This window comes from Hypanus sabinus, chromosome 12, assembly GCF_030144855.1.
Source record: "Hypanus sabinus isolate sHypSab1 chromosome 12, sHypSab1.hap1, whole genome shotgun sequence".
NCBI lineage: Eukaryota > Metazoa > Chordata > Chondrichthyes > Myliobatiformes > Dasyatidae > Hypanus > Hypanus sabinus.
In genome coordinates, this window is record NC_082717.1 from 59,106,609 (window position 1) to 59,128,185 (window position 21,577).

At 38.0% G+C, this 21,577-nt stretch overlaps 1 protein-coding gene across 9 annotated transcripts in view; it reads left to right on the top strand.

The window, feature by feature from the left end:
- The window catches only part of sanbr (SANT and BTB domain regulator of CSR), a 79,478-nt gene that overhangs the window by 23,433 nt on the left and 34,468 nt on the right, over positions 1-21,577 (top strand). For all 9 annotated transcript variants that reach the window (XR_009515124.1, XM_059986024.1, XM_059986020.1 and 6 more), the window contains 5 exons: positions 3,545-3,603; positions 6,439-6,599; positions 8,779-8,865; positions 8,961-9,071; positions 9,354-9,477. Coding sequence is in view for 8 of the 9 variants with exons in the window: in XM_059986024.1 (XP_059842007.1) it covers positions 3,545-3,603; positions 6,439-6,599; positions 8,779-8,865; positions 8,961-9,071; positions 9,354-9,477 (542 nt within the window). In the remaining variant the exon portion in view is untranslated. The remainder of the gene's footprint in view (positions 1-3,544; positions 3,604-6,438; positions 6,600-8,778; positions 8,866-8,960; positions 9,072-9,353; positions 9,478-21,577) is intronic.

The window sequence follows — 21,577 nt, forward strand, 5'->3', positions numbered from 1 at the left end:
CGTCGACTGTACTTCTTCCTATAGATGCTGCCTGGCCTGCTGTGTTCCACCAGCATTTTGGGTGTGTTGCTTGAATTTCCATCATCTGCAGATTTCCTCGTGTTTCCATCATTAAGTATAGTAACTTAAAAAATAGGAACAGAAAATTGTTTATAATTTAATTTTCAAACATAGGGGTAGATCTTTGTTGAAAAGAGATTTCCCACGTAGAAATATATAACCATATAACAATCACAGCACGGAAACAGGCCATCTCGGCCCTCCTAGTCCGTGGCGAACTCTTAATCTCACCTAGTCCCACCTACCCGCACTCAGCCCATAACCCTCCACTCCTTTCCTGTCCATATACCTATCCAATTTTACCTTAAATGACACAACTGAACTGGCCTCTACTACTTCTACTGGAAGCTCATTCCACACAGCTATCACTCTCTGAGTTAAGAAATACCCCCTCGTGTTTCCCTTAAACTTTTGCCCCCTAACTCTCAAATCATGTCCTCTCATTTGAATCTCCCCTACTCTCAATGGAAACAGCCTATTCACATCAACTCTATCTATCCCTCTCAAAATTTTAAATACCTCGATCAAATCCCCCCTCAACCTTCTACGCTCCAATGAATAGAGACCTAACTTGTTCAACCTTTCTCTGTAACTTAAGTGCTGAAACCCAGGTGACATCCTAGTAAATCGTCTCTGCATTCTCTCTAATTTATTGATATCTTTCCTATAATTCGGTGACCAGAACTGTACACAGTATTCCAAATTCGGCCTTACCAATGCCTTGTACAATTTTAACATTACATCCCAACTTCTGTACTCAATGCTCTGATTTATAAAGGCCAGTGTTCCAAAAGCCTTCTTCACCACCCTATCTACATGAGACTCCACCTTCAGGGAACTATGCACTGTTATTCCTAGATCTCTCTGTTCCACTGCATTCCTCAATGCCCTACCATTTACCCTGTATGTTCTATTTGGATTATTCCTGCCAAAATGTAGAACCTCACACTTCTCAGCATTAAACTCCATCTGCCAACATTCAGCCCATTCTTCTAACTGGCATAAATCTCCCTGCAAGCTTTGAAAACCCACCTCATTATCCACAACACCTCCTACCTTAGTATCATCGGCATACTTACTAATCCAATTTACCACCCCATCATCCAGATCATTTATGTATATTACAAACAACATTGGGCTCAAAACAGATCCCTGCTAGTCACCGGCCTCCATCCTGATAAACAATTATCCACCGCTACTCTCTGGTATCTCCCATCTAGCCACTGTTGAATCCATTTTATTACTCCAGCATTAATACCTAATGATTGAACCTTCTTAACTAACCTTCCATGTGGAACTTTGTCAAGGGCTTTGCTGAAGTCCATATAGACTACATCCACTGCCTTACCCTCGTCAACATTCCTCGTAACTTCTTCAAAAAATTCAATAAGGTTTGTCAAACATGACCTTCCACGCACAAATCCATGCTGGCTATTCCTAATCAGATCCTGTCTATCCAGATAATTATAAATACTATCTCTAAGAATACTTTCCATTAATTTACCCACCACTGATGTCAAACTGACAGGTCTCTAATTGCTAGGCTTACTTCTAGAACCCTTTTTAAACAATGGAACCACATGAGCAATGCGCCAATCCTCTGGCACAATCCCCATTTCTAATGACATCTGAAAGATCTCCGTCAGAGCTCCTGCTATCTCTACACAAACTTCCCTCAAGGTCCTGGGGAATATCCTGTCAGGATCCGGAGATTTATCCACTTTTAAATTTCTTAAAAGCGCCAGTACTTCCACCTCTTTAATTGTCATAGGTTCCATAACTTCCTTACTTGTTTCCCACACCTTACACAATTCAATATCCTTCTCCTTAGTGAATACCGAAGAGAAGAAATTGTTCAAAGTCTCTCCCATCTCCCTCGGCTCCACACATAGCTGACCACCCTGATTCTCTAAGGGACCAATTTTATCCCTCACTATCCTCTTGCTTTTAATATAACTGTAGAAACCTTTCGGATTTACTTTCACCTTATTTGCCAAACCAACCTCGTATCTTCTTTTAGCTTTTCTAATCTCTTTCATTTAATATATGTATTAAATTTAATTTCTTGCCTAAAGCTACTCACTTGTTCCTATCTTTGTAATGTGATGGTAGGATATGGTTTTATGGGTGAGGGGTATGTCCAATTTCTATGCCCCTTGAAGTAATTACCAAATTATGGTTTGCTATCCTCCATCTTTTCATATTTTTCTTCAAATGGTGTATCAGACTGACACAGCTTGTCGTCATAGGATCAAAATGTGGTATTAGTATTTGGTATAGATGTACTTGAGTGAGTTAGTGTTGATGGTATGGTGGAGAATTATTTGTGAAGGGTAAAATAAAACTTGGATATATTATCAATGTTAGAATTTAACATTTTGTTTTGCTTGTCTTTTGCATTCAATTTGGTTTAAATACTTTCAGTTTATAATGTCTGTTTTCTTTGATTGCTCCACATTTTAACATTATTAATGTATATTTATGGGCAAATTCAAGTAATTTTGGCATACTGTGCACCATTCCATTTGCTGCTTCCACATTTTGTGGTATCATCATTGACTTGTTGATCCATATTTTTATTCTGTTTAATTCTCCCATGACCAGCTGATTAAGTACAAGAGAAGGTCAAATATAAATCCCCATGAAATACTTCAGAATGCTGTCTTCATCTGATTACTCAAAGTTGTTTGTGCTAAGTGATTCAAATAATTCAATAACTTGAATTAAGCCATAAATGTTGCTTCACTGCAACGTGGAGATTTGGTTTCTTATTATTGTAACACGCTGTAAGTCTTGAATGCTCAGGCTGTTGCTTTTGTATAAATTTTAGTGTCAGTAAGAAGGAACTGACAAAATCATTTTATTTAACTATCCTTGCGGATAACCTAATAATACAGTTTTGAGACCCTGTAATATCACTGTTACAATATGGAGACAAGAAAATTATATCATTATATAGATCTATTAAAGGCACACATATCTTACTGTTAAGGAAGGTATTTTAGCTAAGTTTTTAATAGTTAATATGCAGTGCTCTTTATGGAGGAAATAGAAACTAAAAGTTCCCTCTGATTTTCTTTTTGTTAAGAGAAAAAGTACGTCAACTGTACTTTTTTCCATAGATGCTGCCTGGCCTGCTGAGTTCCTCCAGCATTTTGTGTGTGTTACTCAGATTTCCAGCATCTGCAGACTTAATCTTGTTTGCAACTTTTTATAAAATATGTCTGATTACTCTCATACAATGAATTATAATAATGCAGCAATAAACCTGCTACAGGTTTTTGATTCAGATGCATAAAGCATTTTATGGACCTTGGAAAATAAGAAACTAGCATTTTATTGTTCTGAAAATTGATAGCATTAATTATTGCTAGAATTGATTATAACAATTCCAAATGATCTATTTACGTGTCATCTTATGTTTATGAAACTTATGGTTACAATTTGTGACATTTATGGAAATTCTGTTTCCCGTTTCTTTTAGAGCCTAGTAATGTTATCTCAATTCTCATTTCATCTGAATTTTTGAAAATGGATTCCCTGGTAAGTACATTTTTAATTAACTGCTAATGTGACAAATATTATCTGATTTGCCAAAATCTGTCTTTCTTTCTTATCCTCTTATTTTGCAGAGTCATACATAGTAAAAGAAAAAGTTTGCATGTACTCAGTGCCTTTCACATCTGTTGAAAGCATATCCATTTGCACTTTGCCATTTACAAAGTGGTTTGAGTTGGTTATTGAGATAATATAGGAAATTCAGCAGTCAATTTGAGCGAGATAAGCCATCAAAAACAATGAGTAGATGATCTATTCTTAGTTATATTGATTTAGGATAAATACTTCTTTGAAATAGTGTCATAAAGAATTCTGCATCCATTTATGAGATTACTCACGTGCACTTATTTTAAATATTCAATCATATGATTTAAAAATAAAAGGAGCAGTATCTGTGGTTGATAACTCCAACTTTATAATATGTACACTAGGCTGAGATGCTGTGGATATTTACAGTATCAGTACATTTTTGAATAGTGCCTTTACAGGCAGTGTGGTCTCTGTTAAGGACAGTACAGAAGTAAGACATTAGTTATACTGCTCATAGGTACGAAATTCATATGGCAGTTTTCCAGCAACATCACATCAACATTGTCAACTGTAGCACAATTGGTAATCTCGATAATTCTCAGCCACAAAGTTGAGGACTAAAGGCTTGCACTCAAATGTAGAACAGTAAAATAATGTTCCCCCCAAGTGGATGTAAAAGATCACATGGCAATATTTCAAAAATCAGGAGGATTAATTCCAGTTTTGTGGGCAATAATTTATTCATTTTGCAATATTACTGAAAAAAAGTACCATCTAGTCATAACACAATGTTACTTGTATGCACAGTGACTGCCATATTTTTCAAAATAAATCATTTGCCATATTTTAAAAGTATCAATTGACCTTAAAACATTTTGGGATATTCTGAAAGAAACGTGATAGATTGTGCAAAGCTTTCTTTACAAGTCTCTGAAACATAGTCAGTTGTTGCCTTACAGTAGGAGCAGAGAATACTGTGAGTATTCAACACATCATTGAATCTGGAGAGAAAAGTAGACTTAATGCTTGTGGTCAATTTCTAGCATCTGCAAGTGTTTTCAGGTTTATATTGGCTTCATAAATGACATTGCTATGGTATATGAAATACTGGTTTTAATCACAGGTATAAATACATGCACTCAGTGGCCATTGTATTAGGTACAGGAGTAGAACCAGGTGTGGTCTTCTGGTGCTGCAGCCCAACCACTTCAAGGATTGAATTGTTGAGCATTTGGAGTTGTCTTTCTGCACACCACTGTTGTAGTGCTTGGTTATTGAGTTACTGTTGCTTTCCTATCGGCTTGAACCAGTCTGGTTATTCTCCTTTGACCTCTCTCATTAATAAAACATTTTAACCCATAGAACTATTGCTCACTGGATGTTTTATTTTGTGTTTTTTTTTGGATCATTCTCTGTAAACTCCAGAGACTGTAATGCAAGAAAATCCCAGGAGATCTGCAGTTTCTGAAATACTCACACAGCCTTGTCTGGTACCAACAATCGAATGAGATCATATTTCTTTCCTTTTCTGATGTTTTGCCTGAGGAACAACTGAATCTCTTGACCATGTCTACATGCTTTTAAGAATTGAGTTGCCACTATATTATTAGCTGATTAGACATTTGCATTACTCAACTGGTATACCTAATAATGTGGCCACTGAGAGTATATACTACACTAACGAGGAATAGATAATATTCCAACTTTAAATTGATTATTATGTTTAATTATGATTGTTAGCAAATTTAAAAACAAATTTTTTAATAACAGCTCTGTAGCTCTAATGCAGTTTTAAATCACATTGAAATAGTAGCTGTATTTGTTATATTATGAAGATAAGAATAATTCATGCAGTATTTGTGCAGAACCATGGGCACCACAGCAGCATAGTGGTTAGTGTGACGCTATTACAGCTCGAGGTGTAGGAGTCCAATTCGGGTGTCCTCTGTGAGAAAGTTTGTGCGTTCTTCTCGTGTGTGCGAATTTCCTCTGGGTGTGGCGGTTTTCTCCTACAGTCCAAAGGTGTACCGGTTAATTGGTCATTATAAATTGTTCTGTGATTAGGCTAGGGGTTAAATTGGTGGGTTGCTGGGCAATGTGACTTGGTGGGCTGGAAGGGCCTATTCGGGCCTATTCTAGGCCTATTCGGCCTATTCTAAATAAATCCATAAATAGTTAGATAACATCTAACTAACTAGCTAACTGCAGTGGCATGACCTTTATGAAGTAAATTGACTATCATCTTTTCACTTTGTTTGTGTTGGTTCCTAGGTGACATGGCCCTAACTTGTTTTTATATGCAAATGTTCAACTTGAAACTATAACTTCAGCTGACATAAGTGATCTTTGAGTTGAAGCTGAAGTAACTTAAATCTCACTTAAGATTATAGGTACCAAATTATAAACGTCTTGTGACTGCACTTGAAAATTTTGCTGGTTAATCATGGACTACCATGGAGAAAGTTCATCACCCTTTTCTCCTCTTTGTTTTGTGCTCGGTACATGGTAATGGGTGGTTTCTAATATGACAAAGAGCAGAAATAAAGGCTTAATTGCAAAATATATACTCCAAAATAAATCATATTGCTTTAATGATAGTCCTTTTAAATGTGGTGTTGATGTTAGTCATCTAATATTGTGAAGTGCTGGAGTTTGCAAAGTTCTGTTGCTTCTCATTCAACTGAAGCAAGTAGATAAATAAGCTTAGGGTAAAGAGATGGATGCTGCATGATTCATCCTGATGATTATTTTATTCAGTGCATTTTCTATATTTGTTCTTTGTTGCTTTAGGTTGAAGAGTGCATACAATACTGTCATAAAAATATGAGTGCCATTGTAGCTACTCCTTGTAATATGAACTGCATCAATGGCACCCTAGCTACACGTATTATTGACCTCTTCACACATAATGAAGCTGATGAAGTAAAGGACAGAAAAGATAAATTTAAAAGGTAACCTTAAATGTAAAATTATAGTTATCTGAAAATATTATTAGCTGAAACACAATATGCGGTTACATTAGATCTTTGAGTAGTCTGTGAGTTGGATGGTAACATTTTTCCCTCCCTTTGTGGATAAAGTATGTTTTGCCTTACATAAACAATGCATCAATGTGGTCAAAATCAATTAAAGTGCATCACAACTAAAATGTAAAACAGACTTGCTGTATGATAATTTGATGTGTGTTCAGATCTTGGCCTTTGCTAATTCCCAACCTCTCGGTCCTAGTCTGTGCCATTCTTCAATTGTACTTTTTCTCCTCAGTGTTTTCAGGGTAAGTTACACATATTATTACTTTCATATTCAGCAAACATCAGATAAAAGAATATCAGGTTTTTATTGCTAGTAACAATAGTCTTTGTTTCAATAAATAATTCTGATGGCATATTTTAAAATATTTGTCCTTTGGTTTTAATGTGCATTAAATAGAATCAGTACAGCTTAGTTTAGATTAGCTATTATGAAAGGTCAAAATGCTACATTAGGACATGTTCCTTCTCTTGAGGTTAGTTTTATTTCTCTAACAGTTGCTATTGGGGGGGGGGGGGGTAGACACCTTTACAAAGGTAGAGCGTTCCTATGAAACCTTTCTTAAGCCAAAATGGCGTAAAGCGAAGAACCATTGATTTATATGGGATGAATTTTTATAAAAGCTAAAATCCTGTTTGTAATGTGAAAACAGGTTACTAATGTAGGTCTTTTGTAAAAGTGAAGTGGTGTAAAGCGAACATTCATAAAGCAGCGGAACACCTGTATAGTATGTTTTTTTTTTGTTCTTTGTTTTGTTTTGCTCAATCCTTCTGCATTACCAAGTTTATTCTGTAATGGAAGCTGAAACTGCACGTTGAATATGTGAGAAAAGAAATCACAGTAGCGGTTTTATCTGTAGTAACTTGAAAGTTGGAAACATATTGGAATTTATAAACATTTATTGACTGATACTGAACTAAAGATTATTAACAAAGCTGGCTTATAGCATGTTCTGGACCATCCTGGATCAGAATATTTCCATTATAAGGAAAAATTATTTTGTTTTATTAAAATAATTAACATCTAGGGTAAGAAGAACGTGTAGTAAAAATGATGGTCTGCTCTCTCAGTGGTTTGATATCTGGTTCACCAGCAGATAATCACACTTTCCATGTTCCATGGTTCGTTTTCCTACATTACCGGGAAATGTTAGTGTGTAACATATTTTTAAAAAGTGAACTTAAAATCTGTTGGTGCATTAATAGAATAGCTTCTGATGATCTGGAGAATCTAAATTCTATTCTAGAGTTTTACTGTGATTGGCTTCAATTTAAAAATAGTGATAAAGCCTCCAAGGTATTCAACTAAAAATATATGAAATTCAGTAGAGTACCACTATCTACAATTTTACTCTGTGATTTGCAAATTATCTTTTCTGGGAAATATATTTCTGATTTGCTTATTATCACCGTAAGAAATTCTTGGAACACTCTGACTCACAGAACTGTAGGAGTTCCTACACCATATGGGTGACAGCCCATCAGGGCAGCTCATCACTAGTTTATCTTACACAGTTTAGAAAAGACTATAAATGACTTGCTACTCTCTTAAATGATTATCTAACTCCCATCCTGAGTAGTGGGTGTACATTCTTAAAACCTCATAATTCAGCATTAATTGCCACAAATTTGATTAATTTCTCCAGCTCTGAGGTAGAGCATTAGTGAGAACAGTTTATATTTTTGGGACTTCATTATACTTGTGGATTTGTACTACTTGGAGTGCTTAATGCTTTATGCTAATTTCATGTTTTTTCTCTCTGAGTGGGTCGTGGAGCACTCGGCCCCAGAGAATGGTTGAGGCTAATTAATTACTAAAATACAAGGTGGAGCTAGATAAATATTTGAGGGCTGTGGGGAACTATCAAAGATGAACCATGATTATGTTGGATGCCAACACAGCTTGAGGGGCCTGGTGGTCTACCACCACTCCTGTTTTCTTCTGTTCTTGTGTAATGATGTTGTAAGCAGAGTCATCAGGGCATAAGCTTCAAATGAATTATTTTTAATATAGAGGGAAAAATAGTTGAGGGAAATGTAATTTTTAAAATACAATTTAAATACTTTGTGGTTTAATTTATAATATTATTCTATTAAAAAGCAAAATATTTTGTAAGAAGATTGAGAGGCTATTTGATCCAGAGTACAAGGACCCAGATTCTCCAGGGAGTGCCCATACCCTGTACAGGTATTTCTTGAAAATTTTCAAATGATTTTGAGAAATTGTTTGAACTGTTACTCCTGACTACTGAAGATGTCATATGGTGTTCATGTCTTTTTCAGATGTAGTTTGTGTAAGAAACTTCTTACCAAAGAAACTGAGAAAATGCTTCCTTGTTTGCCTGTGAAAATAAATATTGATCTGCATGGAAATATAATATACTTGCACAATAGGTAACTTCTGAATTATACAAATGCTTGAGCTTGCAGCAGGGTTTATCCGTAAAAATGAAGTGTTGAGGTTTCTGGTTGCTGCCTTTGATGCTGTTAGCCTGCACATCTCATTTATTCCTGCAACATCTAACCAAAAGAAATTGATGCAAACTTGTAACTGATCTAACATTCTTCCTGGTTTTTGAAATTGCTGTATTTTTTTGATGGTTGGTTACTTTTTTTGCTGATTTTTCCCAATGTAATAATAAGAGTAAAGTTAACCTGAGCATTTGCAATTTTTAGGGACAAAAGCTGGGAAGTGCACGAGTATCTTAATAGTCTCTATGAAGACCTGAAGTCTTGGCAAGACGTGTATTGGCGTTTATGGGGAACTATAAATTGGTTACCCTGTACAAGATGTAAAAAAGTAAGCTTTCATATTTACTTTTGATGCTGAATTGTAAAAAGAATGTTGCAACAAGTTATATTTTAAATCTATTATATAAACTGGTTTTAGTCAATTTAATATGCCTTGCTTTTTAATTGACAGATAATGGAATTATTCAACAGAAAAAGAACTGTAATGAAGGGCTAGCTGTATTAAAAATGGGTCAGTTAACCAATGTGAATGATTAGCTGGGTGCTGTGGGTAGCATAGGGGAATTATCAAGGTATTGCCTACCTTCTTCCAACATCTGTAGCTGTAGGGCTGGTGCTCATGGATTGGGGAATTGAAGATGTTATCCATTTGTTCAAACAAAAATGGTGCAAAAAACACAAATCATAGGCCAGTTACTTTCACTTTATTTACGGGGAAACTTTTGAAAATAATGATGAGGGCATTGGAAACCAGGGCATTGAATGAGGAAAGCTAGCATGGAAACAATAAGGGCAAATTCAAATTTTTTTGAAGAACAACAGAGTTGATGAAGGGTCCCTGGTCAATGAGATATACAGGTATATGGTCTTTCAATTGTATCTAATTAAGTGTTGCACAGAAGGTTTTGTCATTATGACTGAAGCCTGCCCCCCCCCCAAAAAAAAGGGGAACAGGCAGTAAAGAAAGAAATTTGGCTAAGTTATAGGGCTCAGAGTAATAGTGAGCTATTTATTTTCAGACTGGAGGAAAGAGTTCAGTGGATTTTCCCAGGAACAGTACTTTACTTAAATTAATATCTTGGACTTGGACATACAGATATAATGTCCTAATTTACAGATGGCTCGTAACTTCCAAGAGGTGGATGTGCAAGTGAAATTTAATACAGAAAAATGTGAAGTAGAAGCAATGAGAAGAGAGAACATAAACTAGAAGGTGAAAAGGTTCTGGGAAGATAGAGATCTGGAGATGTACAAAAATTGTGGAAGGTGGCAGGGCAGTTTGAAAAATTGATTTTAAAAAATATACAGGATCCTACAACGAGACAATAGAATACCACAGCAAGAATGTCATGATAAATCTTGTTAAAAGCACTGATCTGGCCACAACTGGAGTTCTGTGTCCAATTCTGGGTACCATATGTCAGAAAAAAGTTGAAGTTAATGAGGGTGCCTGGAAATTGACCTATAATGTTTCCAGTGATGACTGACATGGATAGTTGAGAGAATTTGGATGGTTCTTCTTAGAATAGAGGGATTTACAATGTGATTTGATAAAGATAACTAAATCTATGAAGAATCTAGCCAAGTTAAATGGAGAAGAAATTAATTCTTGACAAAAGGGTCAAGGAAATAGAATTACAAAAGCAAAGATTTGGCAGTCTTTTTTGCAGTGAGTAGTTGGATTTTAGATTGTCCTGTGGAGCAGGGATGGTGAACCTCTATAGTGATACTTAATAAGGAATTGGTAGATAAAAAAGGCTGTGGAAGACAATGAATGAGTGGCTGTGATTATATTTGCTTTGCCTGTATGAAAGACTTATTGTGCCAAGTTGCTCCCCTCCAATGCTGTAACCATTCTGTGAATGAACATTATTACAAATGTACTTGGAGTAAGTAGCTATCTTGTTTCCAATTAATAGTGTTCCAGTTGACAGGGTGGGGACATAACCTTTCTTAGAATTGGTTTGGTGATATTGAAGTTTATACAAACCCCATTTCCAGAAAAGTTGGGATATTTTCCAAAATGCAATAAAAACAAAAATCTGTGATGTGTTAATTCACGTGAACCTTTATTTAACTGACAAAAGTACGAAGAAAAGATTTTCAATAGTTTTACAGACCAACTTAATTGTATTTTGTAAATATACACAAATTTAGAATTTGATGTCTGCAACATACGAAACAAAAGTTGGGACAGAGTTAAAATAAGATTGAAAAGTGCACAGAATATTCAAGTAACACCGGTTTGGAAGACTCCACATTAAGCAGGCTAATTGGTAGCAGGTGAGGTATCATGACTGGGTATAAAAGCAGAGTCCATCAAAGGCTCAGTCTTTGCAAGCAAGGATGGGTCGTGGCTCACCCTTTTGTGCGAAAATTCATGAGAGAATTGTTAGTGAGTTCAAAAGGAACATTTCCCAACGCAAGATTGCAGAGAATTTAGGTCTTTCAACACCTACAGTAAATAATATTGTGAAAAGATTCAGAGAATTCAGAGATATCTTAGTGCATAAAGGGCAAGGTCAGAAACCACTGTTGAATGCGCATGATCTTCGAGCCCTCAGGCGGCACTGCCTAAGAAACCGTCATTGTACTGTGACAATTATAGCCACCTGGGCTTGGGAGTACTTTGGAAAACCATTGTCACTTAACACAGTCCGTCACTGCATCCAGAAATGCAACTTGAAACTGTATTACGAAAGGAGGAAGCCATACATCAACTCTATGCAGAAACGCCGGCGAGTTCTCTGGGCCCGAGCTCATCTCAGATGGACCGAAAGACTGTGGAACCGTGTGCTGTGGTCAGATGACTCCACATTTCAGCTAGTTTTTGGAAAAAACGGGTGTCGAGTTCTCCGTGCCAAAGATGAAAATGACCATCCTGATTGTTATCAGCGAAAGGTGCAAAAGCCAGCATCTGTGATGGTATGGGGGTGCATCAGTGTCCACGGCATGGGTGAGTTGCATGTATGTGAAGGTACCATTGACTCTGATGCATATATTAGGATTTTAGAGAGATATATGTTGCCATCAAGGCGATGTCTCTTCCCGGGACGTCCATGCTTATTTCAGCAGGACAATGCCAGACCACATTCTGCACAGGCTACAACAGCATGGCTTTGTAGATACAGAGTGCGTGTGCTTGACTGGCCTGCTGCCAGTCCAGATCTATCTCCTTTGAAAATGTATGGCGCATCATGAAGAGGAGAATCAGACAACGGAGACCACGGACTGTTGAGCAGCTGAAGTCTTAAATCAAGCAAAAATGGACAAAATTTCCAATTGCAAATCTACTACAATTAGTATCCTCAGTTCCAAAATGATTAAAAAGTGTTATTAAAAGGAAAGGTGATGTAACACAATGGTAAACATGCCTCTGTCCCAACTTTTGTTGAGTGTGTTGCAGCCATCAAATTCTAAATTTGCGTATATTTACAAAATACAATTAAGTTGGTCAGTAAAACTATTGAAAATCTATTCTTTGTACTTTCGTCAGTTAAATAAAGGTTCACGTGAAATAACATATCAGAGATTTTTGTTATATATATCCCAACTTTTCTGGAAATGAGGTTTGTATTTCAAAGTTAAAGCATGTGGTTGTTGAAAATGTAAATATGGTTTAACAAGTTTGTCATGCTGCAGGTATGGAAAGAGAGGGCATGGGTATTGACCACAAAGGCCAGTTAAGACAGGCAAGTAGCACAGAAGTTCTCTGTGGATATTCCCTCTCAAACAGGTTAAAATAAAATCAATCTTAAAAATTGGAAGCTACTACCTAAATATTTGCTATTAAAATAGTTCTAAAATACTTAAATTGCTGGGGGAAATGGCTTTTCAGAGGATAGTAACAGCAGAAAAGTTTGTGGTCAGCAGCTGACCACATTTGTCTGTAATTTTCATAGTGTGAGGGGCTTAGATGAGGTAGAATTTAAGTGTGGCCAAGAATGTTTTTGCAAATGATATGTATTTGGTCACAAATATGTATTTGTAGAGCAGGGACTATACTTGTTCTCATCTTAGGAAATGAAACCAGGCAGGTGGTGGAAGAGTCAGTGAGTGAACACTTTGAAACCAATGGCGATAATAATGTACATTTCAAAGTAGTTATGAAAAAGGTTGATGTTTTTCTTAAAGAATAGCTCCTAAATTGGGAGTATCTGATTTTGATAGCATGAGAGAAGACCTGGTTTAAGTAAATTGCGAGCACACACCAATGAGTAAATTATTATCTAACAAGAGTCGGCAGGAGTTCAGATTTAACATTTTGGTAAGTGTGTAAGGAAAAGATGGCAAGATTAAGGAACTTAGAATAACCAAGGTTATTTCAGGTTTGATCAGGAAAAAAGAAACAGGTATGGACAACTGAAACCAAGTGAGTCCTTTGAGGAATATAGAGGGTATAGGCAAGTGCATAAGAAGGAAATTATAAAGCTAAAAACAGGTCAGAAATGATCCTTGACAGGGAAGATTGAGGAGAATGCCAAGTGAATTTGTAAATAGCTAAGGAAAGAATGCGTCCCCTTAATGAAATAGGGGTAATCCAAATGCTAGGGGAAGTGGGCAAGATTTTAGATGAATACTTCTCATTTGTGTTCACTGAGGATGTGTAGTGTAGTAAATTGTCTGCTATTGAGAAGGCGGAGACATTAAATGTTTTGAAAATGTAATAATGAATAGATCAGTTTCAGATCTCAACCCTGAAGATTTATCCACCATTACGTATGGATAATATGGAAGGAAATAACTAGCACCCTGATGGAGATTTCTGTATTTTCATCAGCTTCAGGCGAGGGACCAGAAGACCAAAGGATACCCTTCCTTTATTTAAGAAGGGTAACTGGAATAAGCCAGGTAATTGCACCCTGATGAGCTTTTATCAGTGGTAGAAAGTTACTGTAGAATAGTGGTCGCCAACCTTTTTAAGCCCAAGATCCCCTACCTCCACCTCAGTGAAAGGCAAGATCAATGTACTAAGAAAAACTCCGCAACACTGGAAACGACCTCTCTTTACAAACAGTTTTCTGTAGCAGGAGTATTGCTATACAGTATTACCATTATCCTAATTAGTATCACTTATTTTTATAATGCTCACATTACAACACCTTTAATTCTAAGTTTCGTTATTTAATTTTATTTCAATATGAAAAATAAATGAATAAAAATTGACTGTTGCTCTCAGTGTAATGATTGGGGCTGAATACTTTCTGCTAGTTCCCTCAAATTTGGCTCATAACTACAGAGAGACGGTCTGTGAGGTGTCTGTCAGACAACTCCTGTACTTAGATTTAATAATTTTCATCTGTGAAAATGCAATTTCACACAGAGAAGTTGACCCGGAGTAGGCACTGACTTTTAGTGCACACGTGGTGAAATGAGGAAACTTCTCCCTGCTGACAAGCCCCCAAAAGTCACCATCCCTTGATCTTGCTTTAAGCTTGATGTCATTTTGCAAATCAATTACTTCCATTTCAGTATCACTTGGCACCAAATATTTGCTGGAACTTGGCAGCTATCTGTTCTATATCAATTTGCAGAAATGGGTTTGAATGCAGCAATGCAGCAATATCTTTCATAACGTTTAACTCCCCAAAATGCTGATTGAACTCTATTGCCAGTTTGTCTAGGTAAGCACAGTACTTCTCAGGGCAAAAAGTGCTTTTTTTCCTTGATGGCCTGTAATATTTTCTCCAAGTTGGGAAAGTATGTCAGCCTCCCATTCTTTAAATTTGAAATTCAAACACCGAGCTTGGTCTTAAACACATTTACTGCGCTTACCATGTGGGGCAGGTGTTGGTCTTTTCCCTTGAGCTCGTTGTTAAGTGCGTTTAATTTAGCCATTAGGTCTGTCACAAACCCTAAATCCAGTAGCTACGCATCATCTGACAATTCCTCGTGTTCCTTGTTTCTTTATCTCAGGCAGAAAGTCAACAAATCATTGCAGCACATCGCCCTTGCAAACCACCTGACAGTCTGAATATTTGAATGGACAGTTTCCTTTGTTAGACTGAATGTTGAATCTGCCAAGTTTTTCAGGTGTTTTGTATTGGTAAACTGTTACTGAGACACTAGTATAAGTTTCAGAGGTACACAAGCTAATGGCGCCACTTTTTTGTTGCTTTGCATTTGGGGAATGTTGGAATTTAAAGGGGGAGAAGTGTTGTAATGTGAGCATTATAAAGGTAAGTTAATACCAATTAGGATGATGGTAATATTGCAATACTCCCGCTATGGAAAGCTGTTTGTAAAGAGAGGTTGTTTCCGGGGTTGCGGGGTTTTTCTTCCGTTCTTTCTGCCCGGTGCTCATGTGTGTATAGCCCCTCTGCCATGCACCACAATTCGGTGAAAACCTCTCTGTATGTTAAATATTGGTTTTGCCGTCCCAGATAAAATTGTTCCTTTGGACATGGAAGTTGTCGAGCGGTCCTTTTTCAAAGTAGGAATTATTACATATGACTCACATATGTACTCTAGGGGTAAAATTTGCTTTTGCATCAAAAGGTTTATCAGGCATAATGTATTAGTGTATTTATTTTTCTTTTTTTTTCGGGATCTACTGGGAAAGTCTGAAAGATCGACTTGTTGGCGACCACTACTGTAGAATATTCTAAGCAACAAGATCTGTGTTAATTTGGAAAGAGACTGGTTTGTGATGACCAGCATTGCGATGCAAGTGGGAAATCCTGTCTCACTAGTTTGAGATAGTTTTGAGGAGATAGATGAAATCAGGGCAGTAGGTGTTATCTGTATGGAGTTTAGCCAGGCATTTGACAATATGTTACATGGTAGGCTAGTCCAGAAGGTGCAGGCACCTGAGATCCAAGAGTGGTTTGATGATAAGAGGCAGAGAGCGGTGTTGGAAGGATGAAGTCTGTGACTAGTAGTGTAGCACTGGGATCAGTGATTGGTGGTGTAAAACTGGGACTGGTGGCTGGTACGGTAGCACTGGGAAAGGTTGTCTAAGGCTGAAGAAAGATAAAGATCAAATAAAAAGTTAAGTCGAGCGTTGGTAGAATAGAATTTATTCCGAAGTGCAAGGTAATGCATTTCGGAAAGTTAAAAAGAGGTAGGACATATTATGCAAAAGGGCTCCATGTCCAGAGTTCCCTGAAAATGCTAACAGAAGTAGATTAGATGGTGGATGAGGCATTTCAGTGTACTAGTCTTAATTGGACAGGGTATAAAATATACAAATTGGGATGTTGGAACTTTACAAAATGCTGGTTAGGCCTCACTTGGCGTATTGTGAGCAGTTCTTTCCAGCACACTATAAGCATTGAAGGAAGAATATGACTGTACTAGGCAAAGCCCTCCCAATCATTGAGCATATCCCCATGAAGCGCTGTCGTAGAAAAGCAGCATCTATCATTAAAGATCTTTACCATCCAGACTGGTCTTTTCTCGCTGCTGCGATCAGGTAGAAGGTACATGTACCTCAGGACTCATACCACTAGGTTCAAGAACCATTACTATCCCTCAACCATCAGCCTCTTGAAGAAAAGAAAATAATTAGACTCATCTATTGAGATGTTCCCAAAGTTCATATTACATTTATTATCAAAGTATGTATACATAAGTTAACAAATTTCACGTCACATGCCGGTGATAATAAACCTGATTCTGATTCATTATACAACATTGAAATTCGTCTCCTAACAGGCAGCCACAAAACAAAGAACCCCAAAAACAAAGTGTATATAGTTGCAAAATGTGTATAGTTTGTTGCTCTTCTATGCTCTTGCTCTTTCTTTGATCCTGTTTACAGTTCTGTTCTATAGATTTGTTGGATATGTCCATATGAAAAAGAATCTTAGAGTTGTATGTGGTGACATATATATTGACTCTGATAATAAATTTTCCTTTGAACTTTGAGAGTGTGCAGATGAGATTCATCATGATGTCTGCTTGATTTGGAGTACTTTAGTTATGGGGAGAGTCTGGAAAGACTGGACTTGCTTTCCCTGAGTGAAAGAGGTCGAAGGTTGATGTCGTCTCAAAAGTATGTAAAATTATAAGAAGCACAGGATAATCAAAATTTCCTTTCCCATGGCAGGGGCTAACAAAGGCAAGAGGCCACAGGTTTAAGCTGAGAGGATGGAGGTTTAAAGTGAGGAAAGAGTGGTTAGTATCTGGAACATGCTGTCAGAAGAAGTGCAATTAGATAAAATTACTAACTTTTGGAAGCACTTGACAGACATTTCATAGATGAAGAATAGAAATCCTAATGTAGTGTAGATGAGCAAGAAAATTAGCATGAGCACAATAGGCCAAAGGGCCTGTATGACTCGAAGACAGGACAGAATTGCAGGTATAGAACAGACACTGTCTAACAGCAAGGTGACACTGGCTCTGTGGTTTAATTGGCTGTGCATTGTCCTTAAAAAAGTATTATAAAGGGTCTTTCTGACTTCCGGAAATCTGATTTTATTCTATTCTCCCATACATTTTTTAAAATAATTTTAAAGATAGTATTAATATTTTGTGGTATTCATTAGAGACTGGATAGAGTATATATTCCATTAGTTTAATTATGGGTAGTGTTAAAGTGAATATTTGAAGAAATAAACTATTATTAACAAGTTTATCTAGAGTAATATGAATGATGTAGTTTTAGAAAATTGACATTTCTGACTTGCTTATGGACAGTTCTTGGAACAGAAACCATAGATACCTTGGGAACTGTCTGTATGCTCTTCAATTTATTTTTTTTTTTAAGTATTTGTGGCTTTTATGGCGGGGGAAAATCCCGTTTTGCACGCAGATCTCAGAACTGTTTTCAGAGCAATTATAGAGCATTACTACATAGATACAGGCTTCTCAGCCCAATTCATCAGTATCAACCAAGGCACCTATCTGAGCAAGTCCCACCTCCCTGCATTTGGCCAATACCTCTCTAAATCTTTCCTATCCGTGCATCTGTCCAAATGTAAGTGTTGTAATTGTACCCACCTCTGTAACTTCTTCTGGTAGTTCATTCCACATACCAATCAACCTGTATGGATAAACTTGCCCTTGAGTTCCATTTAAATCTTTCCCCTCTTACCTCTTCCCTCCAGTTTTAGACTTGCCTATTCTGGGGAAAAAGATTGTTACTATCTATCTCATCTATGCCCCTCATAATTTTAAGGTCACCTGTAGGTATTCTTTGCCCAGAGGAAGTAGTCCCAACTTATCCATTCTTCTCTTATAAGCTCAAGCCTTCCAGTCCCAGGAATTTCCTTGTGAATCCTTTGGCACCCTTTCTAGTTTAATGTTACCCTTCTTATAGCAATGACCAGAACTGTACTTAGTATATTTAGAGTGGTGTCACCAACATCTTGTACCACTGTCACATGGCCTAACTTTTCTATGTGATGGCCTGATTATATAAAGGCAAGTTTACTTCACCACCCTGTCTAACTGTCTTGCCATTTAATTGACTTGTACTTCTAGGTCTCTCAGTTTTACAACACTTCAGGGCACTGCCATTCACTTTGTGCTTGTCTGCATTAAATTCATCTGTCATTCCTTTGCCCACTTTTCCAGTTTATCTAAATCTTGTTGTAATCTTAGACAACCTCCTTTGCACTTGCCTAAACTATCAATTTCTGGCAAATAAAATACAAACTTTTAGGGGAAAATGGCTTCTTAACTTCAAATTGTTATTCAAAAACTTGTAATGGGTATTGTGTTGGTCATATTGCTTAATATGTTAGACATTTGCAAAGATGAGAAGTAGCATAATGTTTTCCATAAGACATAAGAGCAGCATTAGGCCATCTGGCCCATTGAGTCTGCTCTGCCATATTGCTTTGTGGATCCAGAACTGGCTTGCCCACAGAAGGCAAAGAGTAGTTGTAGACGGGTCATATTTTGTTTGGAAGTCAGTGACCTGTGGTGTGCCTCTGGGATCTGGTCTGGGACCCTTACTCTTTGTGATTTTTATAAATGACCTGCATGAGGAAGTGGAGGGATGGCTTAGTAAGTTTGCTGATGACACTGTTACGTATTCCCGTAACTGGATCACTTACCAGCAAAGATAGAGAGGTCCGTTGAAGTCTGATGGTACTATTTTTAAAAGTATTTATTGATAAAGGGGCACAAAAATAAGATTAATGCAAACATACAGATAATATACATCGTCAATACTAAATCTAAAGCGCAGGTATGATCATAACCAATAAAACGTAACTCTATCGTTGTCTACGGGATAATGTATTGTCCGATGGAAATAGAAAAGTCATTAGCTTGTTCAGGCTGCAGTGTTTTGGGTTTAAGAGAGGGAGGCGTTTAAACTTGCCCAAGTCTTTTATGATGCCAATCTGTTGAGTCAGGGGAGCGGGTTTCCCCGTGGTTAGCTAAAAAGACGTTTTCCGTGGTTTCAGCCACCAATTCCAGCCACGGAATTGAACGCACGTGGCTTGGTTTACAATGACCGTCTGCTGTTACATGGTCGCTTAACGTTTCTTCTGGTGTGTCTGAGGGGTTGTTTCTATAGCCCCTCTTTTATTCTGACTCGCAGGGTCATAGATGTCAATCAGGTTGGGGGTGATGCAATCTCTCCCTCAACCAGCCCACTTTGCCCGAGGGTATTCACGTAGCAGAGCATCTCAATCCACAAATCTGTCTCCAAGAGACAATGGCCATGTCCCGTAGCTTTACATCGCTATGGGGGGGGGGGGGGGAGAGAAATGTGACATCCTGCACGTCTCCCCCTCATGTCTTGGGCCCCCCTTTTGACAAAACCCAACAGTGACCTGGCGATTCTCACAAAGGAGGGGGCTACGGACGTAACAACACAAAGGTTGGAGGTGTTGTGGATGGTGTGGAGGGCTGTCAGAGGTTACAGCAGGACATTGATTTAAGATGCAAAACTGGGCTGAGAAGTGGCAGATGGAGTTCAACCCAGATAAGTGTGAAGTGGTTCATTTTAGTAGGTCAAATATGATAGCAGAATATAGTATTAATGGTAAGACTTTGGCGGTGTGGAGGATCAGAAGGATCTTGGGGTCCGAGTCCATAGGACGTTCAAAGGAGCTGCACAGGTTGACTTTGTGGTTAAGAAGGCGTATGGTGTATTGGCCTTCATCAATCGTGGAACTGAATATAAGAGCTGAGAGGTAATGTTGCAGCTATATAGGAGCCTGGTCAGACCCCACTTGGAGTTCCGTGCTCAGTTCTGGTCGACTCACTACAGGAAGGATGTGGAAGCCATATAAAGGGTGCAGAGGAGATTTACAAGGATGTTGCCTGGATTGGGGAGCATGCCTTCTGAAAACAGGTTGAGTGAACTCGGCTTTTCCTCCTTGGAGTGAAGGAGGATGAGAGGTGACCTGACAGAGGTGTATAAGATGATGAGAGGCATTGATGGTGTGGATAGTCAGAAGCTTTTTCCAAGGGCTGAAGTAGTTGCCACAAGAGGAGACGGGTTTAAGGTGCTGGGGAGTAGATACAGAGGAGATGTCAGGGGTAAGTTTTTTACGCAGAGAGTGGTGAGTGCATGGAATGGGCTGCTGGCAATGGTGGTGGAGGCGGATACGATAGGGTCTTTTAAGAGACTTTTGGATAGGTATGTGAAGCTTAGAAAAATAGAGGGCTATGGGTAACCCTAGTAATTTCTAAGGTAGGGACATGTTCGGCACAACTTTGTGGGCCAAAGGGCCTGTATTGTGCTGTATGTTTCTCTGTTTTGAAAGGTTGCCCCTCTATCCTGAGGCTATGCCCTCTCGTCCTAGACTCTCCCACCATGGGAAACATCCTTTCCACATCTACCCTGTCTAGGCCTTTCAACATTCAAAAAGTTTCAATGAGATCCCCTCCTCATCCTTCTGAATTCCACTGAGTACAGACCCAGAGTCATCAAACGTTACTATAATATCGTATCATATGATATCCCTTTCATTCCCAGAATCATCCTTGTGAACCTCCTCTGGACCCTCTCCGATGCGAGCACATCTTTTCTAAGATGAGGGGCCCAAAAATGTTCACAAAACTCAAGACGAACCCTCACCAGTGCCTTATAAAGCCTCAGCATTACATCCTTGCTCTTGTATTCCAGACCTCTTGAAATGAATGTTAACATGGCATTTGCCTTCCTCACCACCGACCTGCAAGTTAACCTTCAGGGTATTCTGTACAAGGACTCCCAAGTCCCTCTGCATCTCAGATCCCTGGATTTTCTCCCCATTTAGAAAATAGTCTGCACGTGTATTTCTACCACCAAAGTCCATGACCATGCATTTTCCAATATTGTATTCCATTTGTCACTTTCTTGCCCATTCTAAGTTGTCCAAGTCCTTCTGCATCCTACCTGTTTCCTCAACACTACCAACCCCTCCACTAATCTTCATATCATCTGCAAAATTGGCAAGAAAGCCATCTATTCCATCATCTAAATCATTTATATAAAAAGAAGCGGTTCCAACACCAACCCCCTGTGGAACACCACTGGG